At 42.3% G+C, this 18,744-nt stretch overlaps 1 protein-coding gene across 2 annotated transcripts; it reads left to right on the forward strand.

Moving 5' to 3' along the window:
• Positions 1–16,347: 16,347 nt before the first annotated feature.
• LOC147455657 (uncharacterized) lies at positions 16,348–18,744 on the forward strand. Of its 2 annotated transcripts, none has more exons than XM_086514387.1 (2): positions 16,348–16,819; positions 18,228–18,744. In XM_086514387.1, exon 1 carries the CDS (start codon positions 16,454–16,456, stop codon positions 16,802–16,804), a length of 351 nt encoding a protein of 116 aa, XP_086370513.1. In that variant the 5' UTR covers positions 16,348–16,453; the 3' UTR covers positions 16,805–16,819; positions 18,228–18,744. The 2 variants fall into 2 exon arrangements, with proteins under 2 accessions (XP_086370513.1, XP_086370512.1); XM_086514386.1 differs by having other exon boundaries at positions 16,359–16,819; positions 18,279–18,673.

The raw sequence follows: 18,744 nt of genomic DNA on the forward strand, positions 1-18,744 counted from the left end.
GAGAGCGAGTAAACACGATATACGTGGTTTGCCCAATGTGGGCTACATCCACGGGAAAGCAGCCACTCAATGGCTTTAGTACTTCAAAACAAGAAGTAGTTTACAAAGGGATTATACCCTTTTGGAGCTCCCGCCTTGCTTCACTCTCACCACCTCACACCCACCTTGTTGCATCAACTTCACACTATGTGTGTAGAAATGGCCTCCTTTTATAGGCCAAAAGAGCTGTCCTCTCTCATGAGAGGCAGCCATGTGTAGCCGCCCTTGTGTAGATAAGTCCAAATCGGACCCTCCAATCCGCCCATGTGTGGCCGCCCTTGACAAGACAAGTCCGCTTTTGAATTCGGCCACCGGCCACCGGCCACCGGCCATTGACTTCCGACCACCAGCCAACCGACAGTTGTTTTCCGACCACTTTCCGGCCGCCGTCCGGCCATAATATTCCCCTGATTTTTTGCCGTGAAAATTTTGGTTTCCAGCGAGTGATTTTCCTTCACGCACGATGGCTTCTCCTCATAATGGGGGCCTTACAAATGTGCGCTTTTACCTCAGAAATTTACAAGGGGAAATCAGGCTCCATACTTAACAATCTCCCACTTGGAGACTGATCTCCAAACCAAACGTGTGACTCCTTTCCTTTTTGGCTTCTTATCCTTGAATGCCGATTGAAGATGAGCAAAAGCTCAACTTCTCCTTGTTGACCACCTTTGTAAACAGGTCTGCAGGATTTTCACTTGTATGCACCTTTCCTAGCTTTAGCTGTCCCTCTTCCAAAAGAGTGCGTATGAAGTGATATCTAACCTCAATGTGCTTTGTCCTTGAATGAAAGGCTGAGTTCTTCGCAAGATAGATAGCGCTTTGGCTATCACTCTACAAGACACAATTGTCTTGTTTGAATCCAAGCTCTTCTAAGAATCTATGAAGCCACATAATTTCTTTGCTTGCCACCGTCATTGCTACATACTCTGCTTCTGTGATAGAAAGTGAAACCACTTTTTGCAGCTTTGAAGCCCAGCTGACTGCTGTGCCTCCAACCGTGAACACATAGCCAGTAGTGCTCCTTCGAGTATCTTTGTCACCTGCCATATCTGCATCAGCATACCCTTCTAGAAAAATATCAGTTCCTCCAAAATACAAAGCATTTGTTGTTGTCCCTTTTAGATACCTAAGTATCCACTTCACAGCTTGCCAATTCTCTTTACTTGGGTTGTCCATGAACCTACTCACAACTCCCACTGCATGTGCAATGTCTGGCCTTGTCCAGACCATAGCATACATTAGAGAACCTACCCCTGCAACATATGGAACTTTAGACATATAGGCTATCTCCTCTTGTGTCTTTGGACACATATCCTTCGTTAGTTTAGAATGACCAGCCAAAGGTGTAGAAACTGGTTTTGCATTTTGCATTGCAAAACTTTCTAGTACCTTCTTGATGTAATCTTCTTGAGATAGCTTTATTGTCTTCTTCATCCTGTCCCTTGATATTTTCATACCAAGTATCCTCTTTGCAGCAACTAAATCTTTCATTGAAAAATATTTAGACAGCTCCTCTTTTAGGTCTTTGATGTCCTGCATGTTAGCACTTGCAATCAACATGTCATCAACATACAACATTAGGATGATGAATTTCCCATCTCCCAAATTCTTCGTGTAGACACAGTGATCCGAGTTGCATCTTGTGAATCCATGATCCAACATCCATCGATCAAACTTCAAGTACCATTGTCTTGATGCTTGCTTTAAACCATACAAGCTCTTCTTTAATCTGCAAACCATTTTCTCCTTACCTTTTACTTCATACCCCTTTGGTTGAAGCATGTAGATTTCCTCCTCTAAGTCCCCGTGAGGGAATGCCGTATTTACATCCATTTGCTCGAGATTTAGATCATGAGCAGCCACCACGAGGCTTAAGACAAGCCTAATTGAGTTCATTTTTACAACAGGAGAAAATATTTCATTGAAGTCAATACCTTTCTTTTGAGAAAACCCTTTTACCACAAGCCTACACTTGTACCTTTTCTTCCCACCTTCTTCTTCCTTCAGCTTGTACACCCATTTGTTTTGAAGTGCCCGCTTACCTTTAGGCAACTCAACCAACTCCCATGTTTGGTTGCGATGTAGTGAGTCCATCTCCACTTGCATGCTCTTCGCCCATTCTTCTTTGGATTCATGTTGCATAGCTTCTTTGTATGATTCTGGCTCTCCAGAATCTGAGATCAAGAGATGGTTGAAGGAAGGAACAAACCTTTCAGGAGGTCTACTTGCTCTTGTAGATCTTCGGGGAATAGGTTGAGGCTCCTCATTTGGTTGACGTTGTTGCACATTGTCACCGTTTGCAGTCCTTGAGTCTTCACCGTCCTCAAACTCCATGTACTCATCACCTGTTTCTTTTGTTTGTTTTCTTTCCAAGTAATCTTTGTACATATTTTGTTCGTTAAAAATTACATCCCTACTCCTTAAGATTTTACCATTTTCAGGATTATCATAGGCGATACCCAAAGTCACCTTCTCCATAGCCAAAGGGAAGAAACACTTTTTGGACTTTGCATCTAGCTTTGATCTTAGGCTTCTATCTATGTGCAAGAAAGCCTCACACCCAAACACTTTGAGAAATGAATAATTCACCGGTTTACCTATCCATGCCTCTTCTGGAACTCCCCCATCCAATGTTGTTGAGGGTGACCGATTGATTAAGTACACAGACGTACTTACAGCTTCTGCCCAAAGCTCAAGCGGTAGGCATGCATGTAGCCGCATGCTTCGTGCTCGCTCCATGATTGTCCTCTTCATCCTTTCCGAAATCCCATTTTTTTTAGGTGCCCTTGGGGTTGTCCTTTGCCTCCGAATGCCATTGCTAGCACAAAATCTTTCAAAAGCTTGGCTGCAATATTCGCCTCCATTGTCGGATCTGAGGCATTTAACCTTGGTACCTGTTTCATTCTCCGCAAAGGCTTTCCACCTTTAAAATATGGAAAATACATCGGATTTATTCTTCATAACATAAACCCATGTTTTTCTAGTCGCATCGTCTATGAATGTTACATAGTACAATGAGCCACCAAGTGATGGTGTACTTGCAGGACCCCAAACATCAGAATGAACCAACTCAAGTTTTTTATTTTTTCTTTCATTTTCTGATTTTTGAAATTTTATCCTCTTTTGTTTACCATAAACACAATCTTCACAGAACTCTAAGTCCACTTCTTTCAAACCTGGTAGAAGCTTCTCTGTTTGAAGGATTTGCATTCCTTTGGCACTCATATGCCCAAGTCGGTAGTGCCACACCGCACTGTCAACTTCTGTAGTTGCTGCACAAGATGAAGGTTGCGTGCTAACAGTACACAAGTAAAGTGTACCAACTTTTTCTCCCTTGGCAACCACCAAAGATCCCTTTGAGATCTTCCACCGTTTGTTTCCGAATGCAATGTTGTGACCTTCATCGTCCAATTGTCCTGTAGAGATCAAATTTTTGCGAAGAGAAGGAACATGCCTAACATCTTTAAGCTTCCATTCATTTCCATTAGCAGTTTTGACAGAAATTGTACCTTTGCCGACAATCTCACAAGCTTCATCATCTCCCAAGTATACATACCCAAAATTACCTTTGGTGTAGTCTTGGAAATGTTGCTTGTGTGGTGTCACATGAAATGAAGCCCCGGAATCTACTATCCAGGAATTAGACACATTGTTTAATGAGAGAATTAGAGCATCTTGCTCTACTTTACCTGCCACATTGGCCTCCAATGTTGGCTTGTTGTCTTGAGACTCTGTCTCCTTCTTCTTCTTGGACTAGCAATCCTTCTTGACGTGGCCCTTCTTGCCGCAGTTCCAACATTCAAGAACTGACTTTGTGCGTGACTTGCTCTGCCTTGAGCGATCACGGCCCTTTTGGTTTTTGAACCTTTCCTTAGGCCTTCCTCTTGTTTCCACTGATAGTGCAGCACTTGATGATTCTCCTGTACTTCTCCTTCGCATTTCCTCGTTTAGGAGAACACCCACAACATCATCAAACTTAAGAGTATTTGTACCAGAGATAGAATTACTTACAGCCATCACAAGGTTGTCCCAACTATCCGGTAGAGATGATAGTATAAGGAGAGCTCGCACTTCATCATCAAAATTTATTTTCACTGATCGAAGTTGACTTATGTTTGTGTTAAAGTCATTTAGGTGTTCTACAACTGAACCATTCTTTGCCATCTTTAGATTGAACAAGCACTTCATAAGAAATACCTTATTGGATGCCGATGGTTTCTCGTAGAAGTCGTCAAGTGACTTCATCAAGTCCTCCGTGGTCTTCATTTCCGAAACATTGAAGGCCACCGTTGACGCCAAGCTTAACCGGATTGTTCCCAGGGCCTTTCGATCAAGGACAATCCATGCTTCATTTGTCATCGTTGCAGGCTTCTTTGCAAGACCTCCTAGTGGCAAATAGAGGTCCTTCTGGTAGAGATAGTCTTCAATCTGCATCTTCCAATGTTGGTAGTTTTTGCCGTTGAACTTCTCAATCTTGAGATTCCCTTCCTCCGCCATAACTCCCACTCAATTCAAGGAATCCTTTCCTTGAGATAATTTAGCTACGAGCAAACCTTGCTCTGATACCATTTGTTAGGAAATAAGACGTAGCTAAATAGATAATTGAGTAGATTACTTAATGGAGAGAGAAAGATTTACATACACGAGATTATAGAGTAGAGAGAGAGAGAGAGAGCGAGTACACACGGTATACGTGGTTCACCCAATGTGGGCTACGTCCACGGGAAAGCAGCCACTCAATGGCTTTAGTACTTCAAAACAAGAAGTAGTTTACAAAGGGATTATACCCTTTTGGAGCTCCCGCCTTGCTTCACTCTCACCACCTCACACCCACCTTGTTGCATCAACTTCACACTATAAAATGTGTGTAGAAATGGCCTCCTTTTATAGGCCAAAAGAGCTGCCCTCTCTCATGAGAGGCAGCCATGTGTAGCCGCCCTTGTGTAGATAAGTCCAAATTGGACCCTCCAATCCGCCCATGTGTGGCCGCCCTTGAGAAGACAAGTCCAATTTTGAATTCGGTCACCGGCCACCGGCCATTGACTTCTGACCACCGGCCAACCGACAGTTGTTTTCTTACCACTTTCCAGCCGCCGTCCGGCCATAATATTCCGGTGAAAAGGAATATTCTGGCGAGGGGAAAAAAAGTCTCGGGGGCTTCCGCCCCCGAGGCCCCTAAAGTTGCCCCTGATTTTTGGCCGTGAAAATTTTGGTTTCCGGCGAGTGATTTTCCTTCACACATGATGGCTTCTCCTCATAATGGGGGCCTTATAAATATGCGCTTTTACCACAGAAAATTACAAGGGGAAATTAGGCTCCATACTTAACACTCTTTACCAAACTGATGTTGGCTGCCTTATTTATGTATGCAACACTAGGCGAGATATTCAGTTTGCAGTCTCTCAAATCAGCAAATTTATGCATAGCTCAAGGTCTATGCATTGTTAGGCTGTCAAGAGGAGTTTTTTCTACTTGAGTGCCACTTTACATCTTGACTTGTTTTATCCCAAGGGGAGATCATTGCCGCCAGATTTATATGCTTTTTCAGACTCGGATTGAGCTGGTTGTTTTGACATGCGAGTGTCCACGAGTGGTTTTTATTTCATGCTCGACAGTTCATGCATATCATAATTGAGCAAGAAGTAACCTACTGTGGCCACTTCCAGTTATTGTGAGGCTCAGTAAACAGAGCATTCTTCACAGCTACGATTGAGTATGTATGGCTCAGATGCCTTATGGTTGATTTGGGTGTTGGACAGGACACTGCCAACACTATCTACACTAATAGTTAGAGCGCATTGGCAATTGCAAGGAACCCAATTTTTCATGCTCGCACAAAGCACATTGAGGTGCATTACCACTATGTCAGGGAGAGGCTCTTGGTAGGAGAGATTGGGCATGGCACTTCCCTATACTCTATGTGCCAGCTCTAGTTCACAACATCACTTCCAGGGGGGATGTTTTACCATATACATGTGTTAGTGATGTGTGTGAACACACTTAAGACCACAGGGGTATTTTTTCCCCCATTAGGAGGTTTTTTCCCTCATGCATTGTAAATACGCCCATCACTCTAGGGCTATCTTATCTTTCCATTTCACACTAAGTAATACACTCTCTGTTGTGTGCCTTGAGATTCCTTCGTATCCTCCAAGCTATGTATGTTTCCTTGCAACCATAATTCCAAAAATAACCATATTACTAGTGTTCAGAATTATCCTAATTTTGAGTTGGAACAGGGTGGCTACCTTCTCTTTTTACTGATAAGTTAAGTGCTAAGTTTATGTAGGTGAGGTGGCACTATCTCTCTATAGATTCTCTTGCAAAACTTCATGTTTAGCACTGGTTTTTTTCTTGGACCTACCAAACATGAAACAGTTGTTGATAGAGCATTGAAATTCACCCTTCTACTTTATTGTGTCTATATTGAAGAGCGTCGGTAACCAATCCCCTCCATAGAAACGCAAGCACTTATTCTTGTGTTGTACCTATTGTACTTAACCCTAATACTTCTCATTATCATCTTCACTTTGTATTAAACAAGCCTCATATACAAGTAGTACTATTTTCACTATAATGATCCACATGTCATTCCTACCTTCAAAAGATATGTTTGCAGATGTCTTTAACCCTTTGCTTTTTTTATTGTGTTGTATACATTCATAAGCAAGACAAGCCCTCCATGTGCCATCAAATTCAATATTGGCTCTCTTATATAGCTATATCATTCTAGAGGCCGTGACAATCCTATCTTTTTAATTATTTTTGGATATGAATTAATAAGGCGGCATATTGTTTTACTTCATAACCAATTATTAGCACAAAATTGACACTTTTAGACTTGTTAACTATACTTTGGTGCGAGTTTGATAGTTACGGCTCTCTCTAGCTTGTACAAGAATTTTATTTGACAAAGCTTGAGATCCAAGTTGTGATTCTTTCAAATATAGCTCTCTCCATGCACACATAGCTACTCACGTGAGCTAAGGTACTTTGGCATAGTGGACAACAATTTGTAAGTACTTTGCTACTCAAACATACTTTAATTTGGTACCAAACATGTAATAAATATTTTGTTTAAATTTTTTTATGCCTTGCTTAGTCTAGTGGTCACATTGCAACACCTAAGTATCCATGAAGGGGGAACATTACACGGCCTTGTATAGGTATAATTACTTTTAGATGAACTTGCATGCGGTACAATGATTTGTGATCTAAGAGGACTCCATGGAGGGGCCACATTACAAGATTTGCCAATTTAGGCAATTTGTATATACTCATCCTAGTGTAGATTCGCCAATTTAGGAAACACCAATTAACCGTGCAGATTCGCCAATTTAGGCAGCACACTAAACAAATAGCAAAATCACTACTATAAACAACCTCAATGCAGATTTGTTGATTTAGGGAGCACAAATGTAGATTTTCCAATTTAGACAGTGCGTCTGATTGGTGTTGATTCACCAATTGAGGCAACATCAATCACAGAATCATGCTGCAATGGCTAGCCACCATTGCTCCTAGTATGATTTTGTTACCCATGTATATGGAATTTTTGACTTGGATTTGGATTTTGTTTATGATGATTGGTTGTCAACAGTGTTTATGGAATTGGACTTAAAAATTTTGGAAATTGATTATTGAAAGATGAATGTGACCAATGATATCCTGATACATCACGATATGACATACACTGCTTATTCTTGTGGTATGGGACACTAGAACATGCAGTATGTGGATGATGATATCATAAGCAAATGTGTTTGTTTAGGTTTACAAATTTTTCTACATCATATTTTTTACACATAATTTTAACCCTTGTTTTTGACAAGTATGGTTTACAGATTTTTAACTTGGCAGTTGCGGATAGTTACTTTTTCAATGGAGAGGTATACAATGGAAATGGAAATATCTTTATTTATTACAATGGATTATGCAAAGGGATAGAATAATTATTCTATGGTCACTGTACATCTGGGCAGACAGTTCATAATCATTTTGAGCATTCAAGAAATTTATAGATAAATTAGTGCAAGAGAAAAATGCTCACTCTTGCACGAGAGGAGATTGCACACAGTGCTATGTGTCACTCTTCTTTTCTCGTTCCTCCTCTCTCACCGTGCTTTTGTAGCACTCCACTCTAGGAGGTGCGCTTGCATGTGCTCTCTTACTCTCTTTCTTTCCCTAGTATCTCTCTCAAATCATGCATTGTTCTTGATTATGCATATATATGGTTCATCGAGCATTGAATCTATTGTTTTTTCATTTGTAGCATGGTATTTTTTATGTTTCGTAGGCCCTTTGCGCTCCCAGGTGTAGCAGACTTTCCCTACAAATCTTGAACTCAAAACTTTGCATGCATGTGTGTGTGTGTGTGGGGGGGGGGGGGGGGGGGGGGGGGGGGGGGGGGGGGGGGGGGGGAGAATTTTTAGTGTCATAAGAACAATCCAAACTGATTTTCAAAGTTTTACTCGACAAGTCTTAATCTCAAGGTAGAGAGAGAGAGAGAGAGAGAGAGAGAGAGAGAGAGAGAGAGAGAGAGAGAGAGAGATGGAGAGAGAATTGTCATCTTCGTGGAGTGATTACAAGGACTAAATTCCACCATCCTTAGTTGTGTGTGTGTGCACACATACACACAAACCTACTAACATGTGTGTGTATGTGTGTGCATGTGTGTATGTGTGACCCAATGGCTATTCTCTTCTTGGTGTGTGTGTGTGTGTGTGTGTGTGTGTGACCCAATGGCTATGCTTTTCTTGGTCGCACCGACGAGTGGGTCACACACTAATACATCTTTTTTTTTCCATAGTCACAATTGTGAGTTGAGAGAATTTATATTAGTTTGAAAAGAATACAATCGCCCTCAAGCACTATATGTGCCTTGAGGGCACAATTGTGAGTTGAGAGAATTTATATTAGCTCAAAAAGCATACAATCGCCCTCAAGCACTACATGGACCTTGAGGGGGCTAGGGTTCCAATAGAGGCTTGTACATAAACAAAGAGGATACCAAAGCAGAGGTGTTAAACCTACCCTCTTGAGTGTTCTAATGCATGAATCCATTCTTCATCCTTTTCAGGTGGCCCTCTTCCTACTCCTACACCTTGGATGAGCTTAGTGCTTAGACACACAATATCATCAAAATGAGCTACATCCAATTTGGCCTCAAATACCCGACCTAGTTCAGGAAGAAGAATCTAATGATTTGGGTGCCTACCAAAACGGCTTGGATTTGGAATCCACGCCCTCCCAAGATCAAGTCTTTAGTAAATAAAATGATCTTCCAAGTCTTTTGTACCCATTTGCAAACCTTAGTAGCCAGCTCCCGTGAAGTAGGGCACTTGCAAAACAGATGAAGGAGGTCTTTAGAGGCAGAGCAAGTGTCAGTGCCGACCCCTCTAGTGCGCACCTTAATCCTAGTAGGCAAGGCTCCCCAAATCACCTTCCAGATGAATACCTTCATGTATTTAGGCCATTTAATCTCCCAAATGGCATTAACACTCTTTTGCCAACATTCTTCCGACCAATTTTTCTTCCAGATTCTAGTGAGTGGGGCAAACCAATCCGCTTTGTATACTAGCACATTATAGGTACTCTAGGTTTTGGGAGCAAGAACACTCTGTCTTTCGGCCAATGCCAGGCTCTCCAACCTATTTCTAATCCGCAGACAGGTGGAGGTGAGGATGACAGCACTTCCAAGAGCCTACTGATCAGAAGCCTTTCGTATATACCCAAATTATCAATCTTGATTTCTCAATACTGCACATCAAGCCGAAAGTAGAAGCATAAAGTTGGAAATTCTTGAGGGCTCTTCTTAGCATTTTTTACTAATCTTTTAGGAAAAGAAAAGAGTCATCTGCAAACAGCTTTGCAGCAGTTGTATTCCTCTACGAAGTGGAAGACCTTGAATTTCCCCTTTCATTGCACTAGCCTCACGAGAGGTTACCAGAGGGTGAGAGCCAATTGCAAAGAGCAACGAGGCAAGGGGGCAGCCTTGCTTGATCAAACGCTTGACTTCAAAACCTCCCACTATCTTGTTGTTGAAGAGAATCTCAGAGTGACTTCCTTCCCCGAGCATGCGAGCTATCGCACACATTTTGGGTCCAAAGCCCAAAGCCTTCATGGCAGCTTCAATGTAAGACCATGAGATTCTATTGTAAGCCTTATCTAAGTCAAGCTGAAGGAGTATACATTCTTGCTTGGTGAAAGAAGCGTACTCAATGCCAACCATGGTAGCCAAGATGTTGTCATATATTGACCGTCCTTTGATAAATCCATGTTGGTGGGTGGCGATGACTATGTTCAAGGCGGGAGCCAGTCTTAAAGCAATCACCTTAGCAATGATCTTGTAAGAAATTGTCATCATGGAGAAAGGCCGGCTACTGCTTTAGCAACGAGCAACAAACCGATTAGGCTTGATCATCTTTAGAAGACATTATTGTGAAATAAGCACATAAAAGTTGCAACAGCATCAGGGAGTCCAAAAGCAAGTAGGTTGTGACGATTTTTTGAAATCAATTTTTTTAACAGGAATCTCATGAGATTTTCCTTGAGTTTTATTGAAAAAAAACAAGTAAAGAGGTGAATGTCAAGGGGCCGAGTGATTTGTCAAGGCAGCTAGGGCGCAAGGAAAGCAATAGCTAGATAGCAGGTAGAAAAGGGCAAGGGGAGGGATAGCACCTTGAGATCTAATGTGGAGCACTAACAGTCTGACTTTTTTATTTGTATGTTATCGCCTTCATAGCAATGAGTCGGACGGGCTGAAGTATTTTAGCTCGAATGCCACTTTGTGACCTCAATGTTGCAAATTCAATTCATGCCCCTCGTGGAGAATGGGACAGACATTTTAAATTCACGTGCACTATCCTACTTTCCCTTGGCAACCCACGATATGCCATTTTAATCACCCTATTTCTTTTTTTTTTCTTTTTTTCTTTGCCATACTCACAATTGTGAGTGGAGAAATTTTACGTTAACCCGGCACAGCAGAAAGAGATTATGGGCCGGCAACGATTTCGTAAGGGGCTAGCACACATCCTTAACCAAAACCAAAACAGAGGTGCTACAAGGAGCCTTTCAAGTGATCAAGGCATCTTAGTGCACAAAGCCATTCCTTATCATTACTCGTTGACCCTCTTAATTTTAGTTCCCACCCCGTGAATAAGCTCAAAGATCAGACGCACAATATCATCATATTGAGCCACGACACGTTTGGCCTCAAAAACTCGAAGGTTCCTAGACTTCCAAACCTGATGAAGGTAGCAAAACCTGGTGATTTGGGTGCACCCCAACTCCACCTGGCTCTAGAAGCAATGCCCTCCCAGGATCGGGTCATCTGTAAAGAAAACAACCTTCCATGTTTTTCGTACCCATTTACAAACTTTAGCGGCCAGACCTCACGAGCTAGGACACTTGTGCTAAACAGATAGAGGGGGTCCTCCGAAGTCGAACTGCAACCAAAGTAGATGTCAGTGTCTATCCCTCTAGTCCAAACCTTGACCCCAGTCAACATGGCTCCTCACAGCACCTTCTAGATTTTAAAAAATCATGTAATTAGGCCATGTGACCTCCCATATGGCACTCACACTTCTTTGCCAATGCTCTTCCGACCAATTTTTCTTCCATATTTTGGTTACTGGGGCAAACCAGCCCACTTTGTATATCAGCTCACTATAGGTATCTAGTGTCTTAAGGAGTGAGAACACTCTGTCTTTTGGCCAATGTCAGGCTTTCCAGTCTAACTCAGACCCATAGAGGGGTGATGGAGATGAGGATAGCACTTCCAAGAGTTTACTGACCACAAGTTTTTCATACAATCCCAAATTATGTTGAGACTAAAAGCTCAACATCCTTCTAGCAGAGGTTTCTGTCATCCCAAATGTGATATAGTTTAGAGATCCATTTATTGCTTACCTGGCGAGCAACCTCCCTCCAAAAAGGGTTCAAGGAACCCCTTCCAAGTTTGGAAAGCTAGGGGGATCACTGGAGGGAGGATCCCCTAAGGTATCTGAACTTCTCCCCCCATTCCAAGATAGAAGCCGCTTTGTTACATTTTCGTACAAGCTCCCCAGTGCAGCCTCCAAGCTTCAAAATTGTCCAAGGAGGTGTCAAAATCTTATCGTGCATTGTGACCTCCTTCCATGTTCTCTTTTTAGAGGCCAGTATTGCATTGTTGATCATATCACACACCATGATGGCCCATTCTTGCTTTTGATACGTCAACCAGACAACTAGCTGAGCACATAATGCTTATGCATGCAGTATTGGGTCAATGATCCCAATGCCGCTGCCAAGGAGGGCTGAAAGCGTTTCACCTCTATAACATAGCCTACTTGCATCTTGGAATGGACACTCACACACACAAATTGTGGAGGAAACTCACCCAAATAGGTCGTTATTCACTCAAATCAAGAGGCAACTCGTGGGTATCACAAGCTCCTGCCAACCCAACAAGATGCGTGTAGAGAGTCGGTGTTGACGATGAGGCTCGGGATCATAGCAGACACCAACCAATCCAATGTGAAGATCCTCCAAAGATGATCCAAAGTTTAGCCAACAAACACACATACTCATATCCTCTCACACTCAACTCGATTGCGAAATCTCTCTCACTCTTCCTTACACACTTAGCCCCAATGGCATACACACACCCGCAGACTATATAGAAAATGCCTCTATCTTCTTCACCAAAACACCATGACCATGGATAAAAGCTCAATCACAGAGCAACCAAGATGATCCCTAAACATCAAATTGATAAGAGAAAGGTGTGATTCACTCTTCAAAGGTGGGGAAGAAGAGAAACAACGCAGCAAACTGGTGTGGGCTACACCTCTGGGCTCCCTCTCAATGAATTCTCTGTTTTTTCACTTCAGCAAGCAGCCTCCCCTTTTGTTTTCCATGGCATGTGAGCTTATGTGTCAAAAATTGGCCAATATGGACCAAATTTGACCAGTTTTTTATCATTTTTGAGCCATTTTTTACCTATTTTTGAGAGTCGGTGATGATGAGGCTTGGGATCACAGCAGACACCAACCAAGCCGATGTGAAGGTCCCCAAAGATGATCAAAAGTTCAGCCAACAAACACACATACTCATATCCTCTCACATTCAACTCGAGCTAACACAGATCACATTTTTGCGCATGAGAGAGCATTCTCTATACTTCCACTTGTTTTATTGAGACTCAAAAGCATATTTTACATCATGTACAAGGAATTCTAAAAAACCATGATGCCACAAACAAGGTTCCAATCCCTCTAGGGGATATGTATATAATGGTGACCTTGATTGAGGACGCTTGAGTATGTACATGGCATATATATATGCGACTTCTTCCAACAAGCTGGCAAGCATCCATAAAATCTTTAGGTGTTTTCTTAGTCGCATAAAAAAACTTATCACCGCCTTGATTCTTAGGTCTTGCTATCCACTCCCATTTCCCCCACTGGCAAGGGATGTGGTTTTAATGTTTCTCTTCCGCAAGAACCGTTTGACAGGCTGCAAAAATTCTTTCCAATTGAATTTGCTCACTTTAAGCAGCGCGGAGACACGAACGATATGTAAGGGATCAACAATGCATTGATCATTGTATGGAAAGGGACGAGCACATAATCCCATCTTCTCATTTTGCTATTTCCCTAGCTCAAGAACTAGTCAAATCTTTGCTTATCCAATATGCCTACCCCTAAAGGGGCGCCTTAATCACCCTATTTCTAAGGTTTCAAGCAAATATCTCAATCTTGCTCTTTGCATTCCCAAAGGTTTGGTATTTTCTTACCTGTAATTTTGATGCTTTGCATTTGTTGGAATCTTTTGAGATTCCATTTTGCAAAAACATTGGCTTCCATTGAATGGAGAATCCATTGAAAATATTTGCCCCATTCTCCATAGGAGCACAAATCAAACTAGCAACATTGAGGTTAGAAATTGGTGTTCGAGCTAAACCACTCCACTCCGTCTCCTTGCTATTATGGTGATGACGTACATAAAAAGACACTCCACTCCGTCTCCTTGCTATTATGGCGATGACATACATAAAAAAACAAAAGGATAAGCTATCAGTGCACCACGTTGGGTCACGAGATGCTCTCCCTCCTACCTTGCTCGGTGCTTGCATCGTGTGCCACCTCCCCTTGCCCTTTTCGCCAACTATCTACCTGCTCACCAGTTGTTGCTTTCCTCGCACACGAGCTGACCTGACATTCCATGCCACCCATTGACATTCACCTCTTTACTTCTTGTTTTCCACTAAAACTCAAGATGAATCTCATGAGATTCCCCTTTCCCCTTTAAAAATTCCATTCCATATTGTCACAACCTATTTGTTCTAGTGGCTTCAAAAAAATTAAAAAGTATTCCCGATTCAAAGATTCCCTTCGTAACAACAAAAACAATGTGCTAGTTTATAGCACGTAGCAAAAGGCAATGACGAAGCACGTAGATTTGCAACAGTATCAACTGGATGTGAGGAGGACGGATACAACTTTGAGAGAGAGAGCAAGGATACTTTAAAAAGAAAGGAAACATAAAAGAGAAGAGAAACATAAATATACAATGTGAAGTCAATTACCTCTTTGTATGGACACAAAAGGTCTTTTTACTTCCCACCTTCATCTGACTTTTCATTTCCTAAACTCACCCTTTACTTGTGCATTTAATATGTTTTTAAAGACTTTTTATTTTTTTTGAAATTGGGGAGACCTAATTGTTCTTTAGTGTATGCTTGTTTAACCCCCTACAATCACTACATAGTTAGTAACTTACATCTTTTGTTTCCTGAAACACGGTGGTAGGCTACCCTTTAGAGACCCACTAGTTTTGATGAATCCCTTCTGAAAGAGGTTAGCAAGTTCCAACTTGAGTTCTTTCAACCCATAAGTGATGAATCTATATGTGCTTTTGAGTAAGGTTCCATCCCCAATGAAAGATCTATCGCATGGTCTACTGCTCTGGATAGAGCATCATTGCTAATTAGCATTGGTAACTAGGAGAATATGCATAATACTGTTTTATGCCAACCAATGTCATTGCCTGCAAACATGCGATAAAGAATTTTGTATGGACAACCTAAGATGTGCATCTGGATTCTGACTTGTCTTGGCTATGGTCACAAAGAACAGACTTGCAGTCCGCAAGATAAAACGCCACTATCCGGATTCCGGCCTATATGAAAGCCATCTTAGGTAGCTCTACCATCAACTCATATTCAACAAAACTTGCTACTCAACTTTTTGACGATGCTCTAGAAAAAGTTGACATTGTTTAAGAATGGTTATCATGTTGCATGTCCCCTTACTTTAAAGAAAAGGGGTTGGGGGCCATTGGTGCCTAATTGATGTTAAAATTCATCTATAAGTGCTCCAATACGAATAAAATATGTGAGGGGCCAGGAATTCTTCAAATGGGCCAAAAATTCTCCAATACAGTGATGCATATGTATACATCAAGTGTTCCACTTTGTGATGCATGTGGAAACAAAGAGAGAAAGAGAGAGCCTACTCCCTCATTGATGTGCTCCCCTTGGATGATGTTAGCTTGCATATCGTAGTTTTGTTTGCATGTGTGTGTGTGCACGCGTGCATGCATGCACGAATGCACATGTGTGTGTGTGTGTGTGTGTGTGTGTGTGTGTGCGCGCGCGCGCGTGCGCATATAACAAAGAGAGAAAGAGAGAGCCTACTCCCTCATTGATGTGCTCCCCTTGGATGATGTTAGCTTGCATATCGTAGTTTTGTTTGCATGTGTGTGTGCACGCGTGCATGCATGCACGAATGCACATGTGTGTGTGTGTGTGTGTGTGTGTGTGTGTGTGTGTGTGTGTGTGTGTGTGTATGAGCGTGCACGCTCACGTGTGTGCGTGTGCACGTTTTGCGGCGCAAGGGGGAGCATTTCAAAATGGCGCGTGGTGGTTTATCGTGGATCTATGGTTGGGTATCATAAAATGAGTTCACTAGGGTCGGGTAGTTCACCTCTAGTTCACCCCTAGGTCACCAACTTCATCCGATGGCCAAGATCGTCGCCGCTCCAAGATGCCCCAATGGTAGTAAGGGTTAGCTGCTACCATGACGTTGGTTTTAGAAAGGTGTGCCCTGTGTTGTCATCTCTCTTTCTTTGCCTAATGGACTCTCTCTCTCTCTCCCCCCCCCCCCCCCCCCCCCCCCCCCCCCCCTCTCTCTCTCTCTCTCTCTCTCTCTCTCTCTCTTACATACATACATCCATACCCACTCATAAATCTTCTCACATGATGTAACCATTAGTTGATTGTTGATTTTGCTACGGAATCGTTTTTATGCTCTCTCTCTCTCTCTCTCTCTCTCTCTCTCTCTCTCACACACACACACACACACATGGCTGCATTTAAAATAACCAGCAGCTTCTTCATGTTGTTGGGCAAACAAAAAAAACAATCACAATGGAGGCTTTGGACTCCCTGAGTATAGAGGCAGTCATGGTGTTGATACTGACGGTGCTTCTCATGTTCATCGTTATGTCCCCGGCGACGTGGTCTTCTTCATCGTCGCAATCCGCCGCACAGGCATCAGCGGGGGAGGGGGAGCTGCAGTATGAGCATCCGTCCTCCTGCATTTCGACCGGCCTTGACTACGTCTTCTCCCCTTCGCCCCCCTGCACGCCCTTCTCTTCTCTCTTTGATGATGAACCCAGTCCTTGTGAGAGTGCTACCCCTCGAGCAGAGCCAGAGCCCGCACCTGCGAATGAGTCTACACCTGGCTCCGGCGCAGCACCGCTTGCATTGGCTCTTTGATCTTCTTTACATCAGGTCGGTACCCATCTCTACTCTGTTGCTTCAATTTCTCCTGTACAGAATTCGAGTATCGAGCAGTGGTAAGTGTCGATTGTCTTCCCCAGAGAGATCATTTACACCAGAATTCAAATCGTTCTTGTTGAGAATTGCCCTCCACATACATGTTGCCTTGTATACCTGTACACCCTTTTCTGCGCAGGATCACCATAGCCACACTCATGAGTTTTTTTTCATTTGCACAATCACTTAATCTGTGTCAAATGACAATAGCAGCGCTTCTGTGCTCACTGGCAATAAAGTGAAACGCACTTTAGCTTGTGTAGGTGGGTTCCGTAACAACGATTGTCATCGTGTGCTACATTTGTCGCATTTGATCAGGTACTTAAAGACGTGGCAGTAAGCAAAGACATGTATATCATTTCATATCCAGGATTCATATTTCATTTCTTTGTGATACCTCACATACAGCCTCCATTTAGGTCATCTGCTGTGCTAAGGATAAGTTAGTCATCATCTCTTGCCTTATAGCATTCAAGGCATGCCTGACGCGATGTCGTAGTTCTTGCTACGGCTGATCGAACCATCTGACCTGTGTTATGTAAAATCTCTTGTGTGAATTTGTGAAGAAAAGGCGTATGAATCTCTTCCTTTGTTTGCCTGTTTTCAGCTTGTGCATCTCTTCTTCTATTTTTCCCACTTCAAAACATGTGGACTGTCACGAGGGCTTTTGGACAAATTCCAACAATACCCATTTTCCTACATGAGAAAATGTCAGAATCTTTTTTGGCTTCCGATCCACTAAGCCACAGCTTTTCTGATGCTGGTTCTTTTGGAAGCATCCCCGCCCCTTCAGCAGAACGAGATAAAGCTTGCCATAGGTATTCTGGCCTCTCACCAGGCCCTCAAGCACCCTCTTGCGCTAGGCCGTCTTTTTTTTCTTGCATTTTGACTGTTGGGTATGGTATTCGTTACAACAGGCTTGAGTCGGTGGCGAATTTGAACTTCAAATCGGGTAGCTTCATAGGTTAATTGGCTTCTCCACAAAGGTTACTAGTTTGAATACCTGTGGTGGTACTGATTAGTTATAATCTTACTGAGTAATTATAGTCTTGCTATGTATGCAAAAAGAAAGATCGTCGTTTCCGAGACTATGAGTGCAAATAGTAGCATTGATTTTTCTTTCAAGCTCGGGGGTCTGTGGGGGGCATTTTCCCCCAAAGAAAAAACAAGAACCGGATGTTTTTTATTTTAGGATAAAATGGTGATGAGATGCAGTCTGGAAAATTTTTTTCTCAACATACACAATCCCTAATGTGAGCTATATTTTACTATTTTACATCAATTTTCTGAAAATGTAGGTGGGATTTCTCCCTTCCTTTTGCTCTCAACAGACAATTTTGACTTATGGTTTGTCCTTTTGCAGGTAAAATGTGAAGCCTCATTATGCTAATTACTCACAAATGTGGTGATGCAGGTATTTTCCGACATGCACAGTTCGGTAGTGGCTTTCATTTTTAAGAAGAGGTAACTATTGAAGGAGAGGTACTGGTCTATGAAGCATGCCCAACAAACGAAATGTTGCAGAGTTAATTGGCAACTCAGATGTCAATTATGGTCCCCTCCAACCGTTTTAATATAGAGCATATGGTCTTGCTTTGCTGTGTATCATATAGATGGACATTTCAGAGGTTGACGAGGGATGACATAATGTAAAGACATCCTTCCTTCCTTCCTAGATAATTAAAGATAGAAATAATTGGATCCCATTATCATCATCTGATATGCCCATCAAGGTGGAAAAATACGTACTGTATGGTACCGAATCAATACGTAAGGTACTTACTCCTGAATTGATAAAAATTTTAGGTATATCTCAGTACATTCCATTTTCTTTTTGAACAACTATATAAATAAAGTATGTCTACGTTTTCGTACCAAAA

This window comes from Adiantum capillus-veneris, chromosome 6 (assembly GCF_014529385.1).
Source record: "Adiantum capillus-veneris isolate H3 chromosome 6, ASM1452938v2, whole genome shotgun sequence".
Taxonomy (NCBI): Eukaryota; Viridiplantae; Streptophyta; class Polypodiopsida; order Polypodiales; family Pteridaceae; genus Adiantum; species Adiantum capillus-veneris.

Excerpts from the sequence above, each read along its gene's own strand:
- LOC147455657 (XM_086514387.1), top strand. The coding sequence starts at position 16,454 with ATGGAGGCTTTGGACTCCCTGAGTATAGAGGCAGTCATGGTGTTGATA.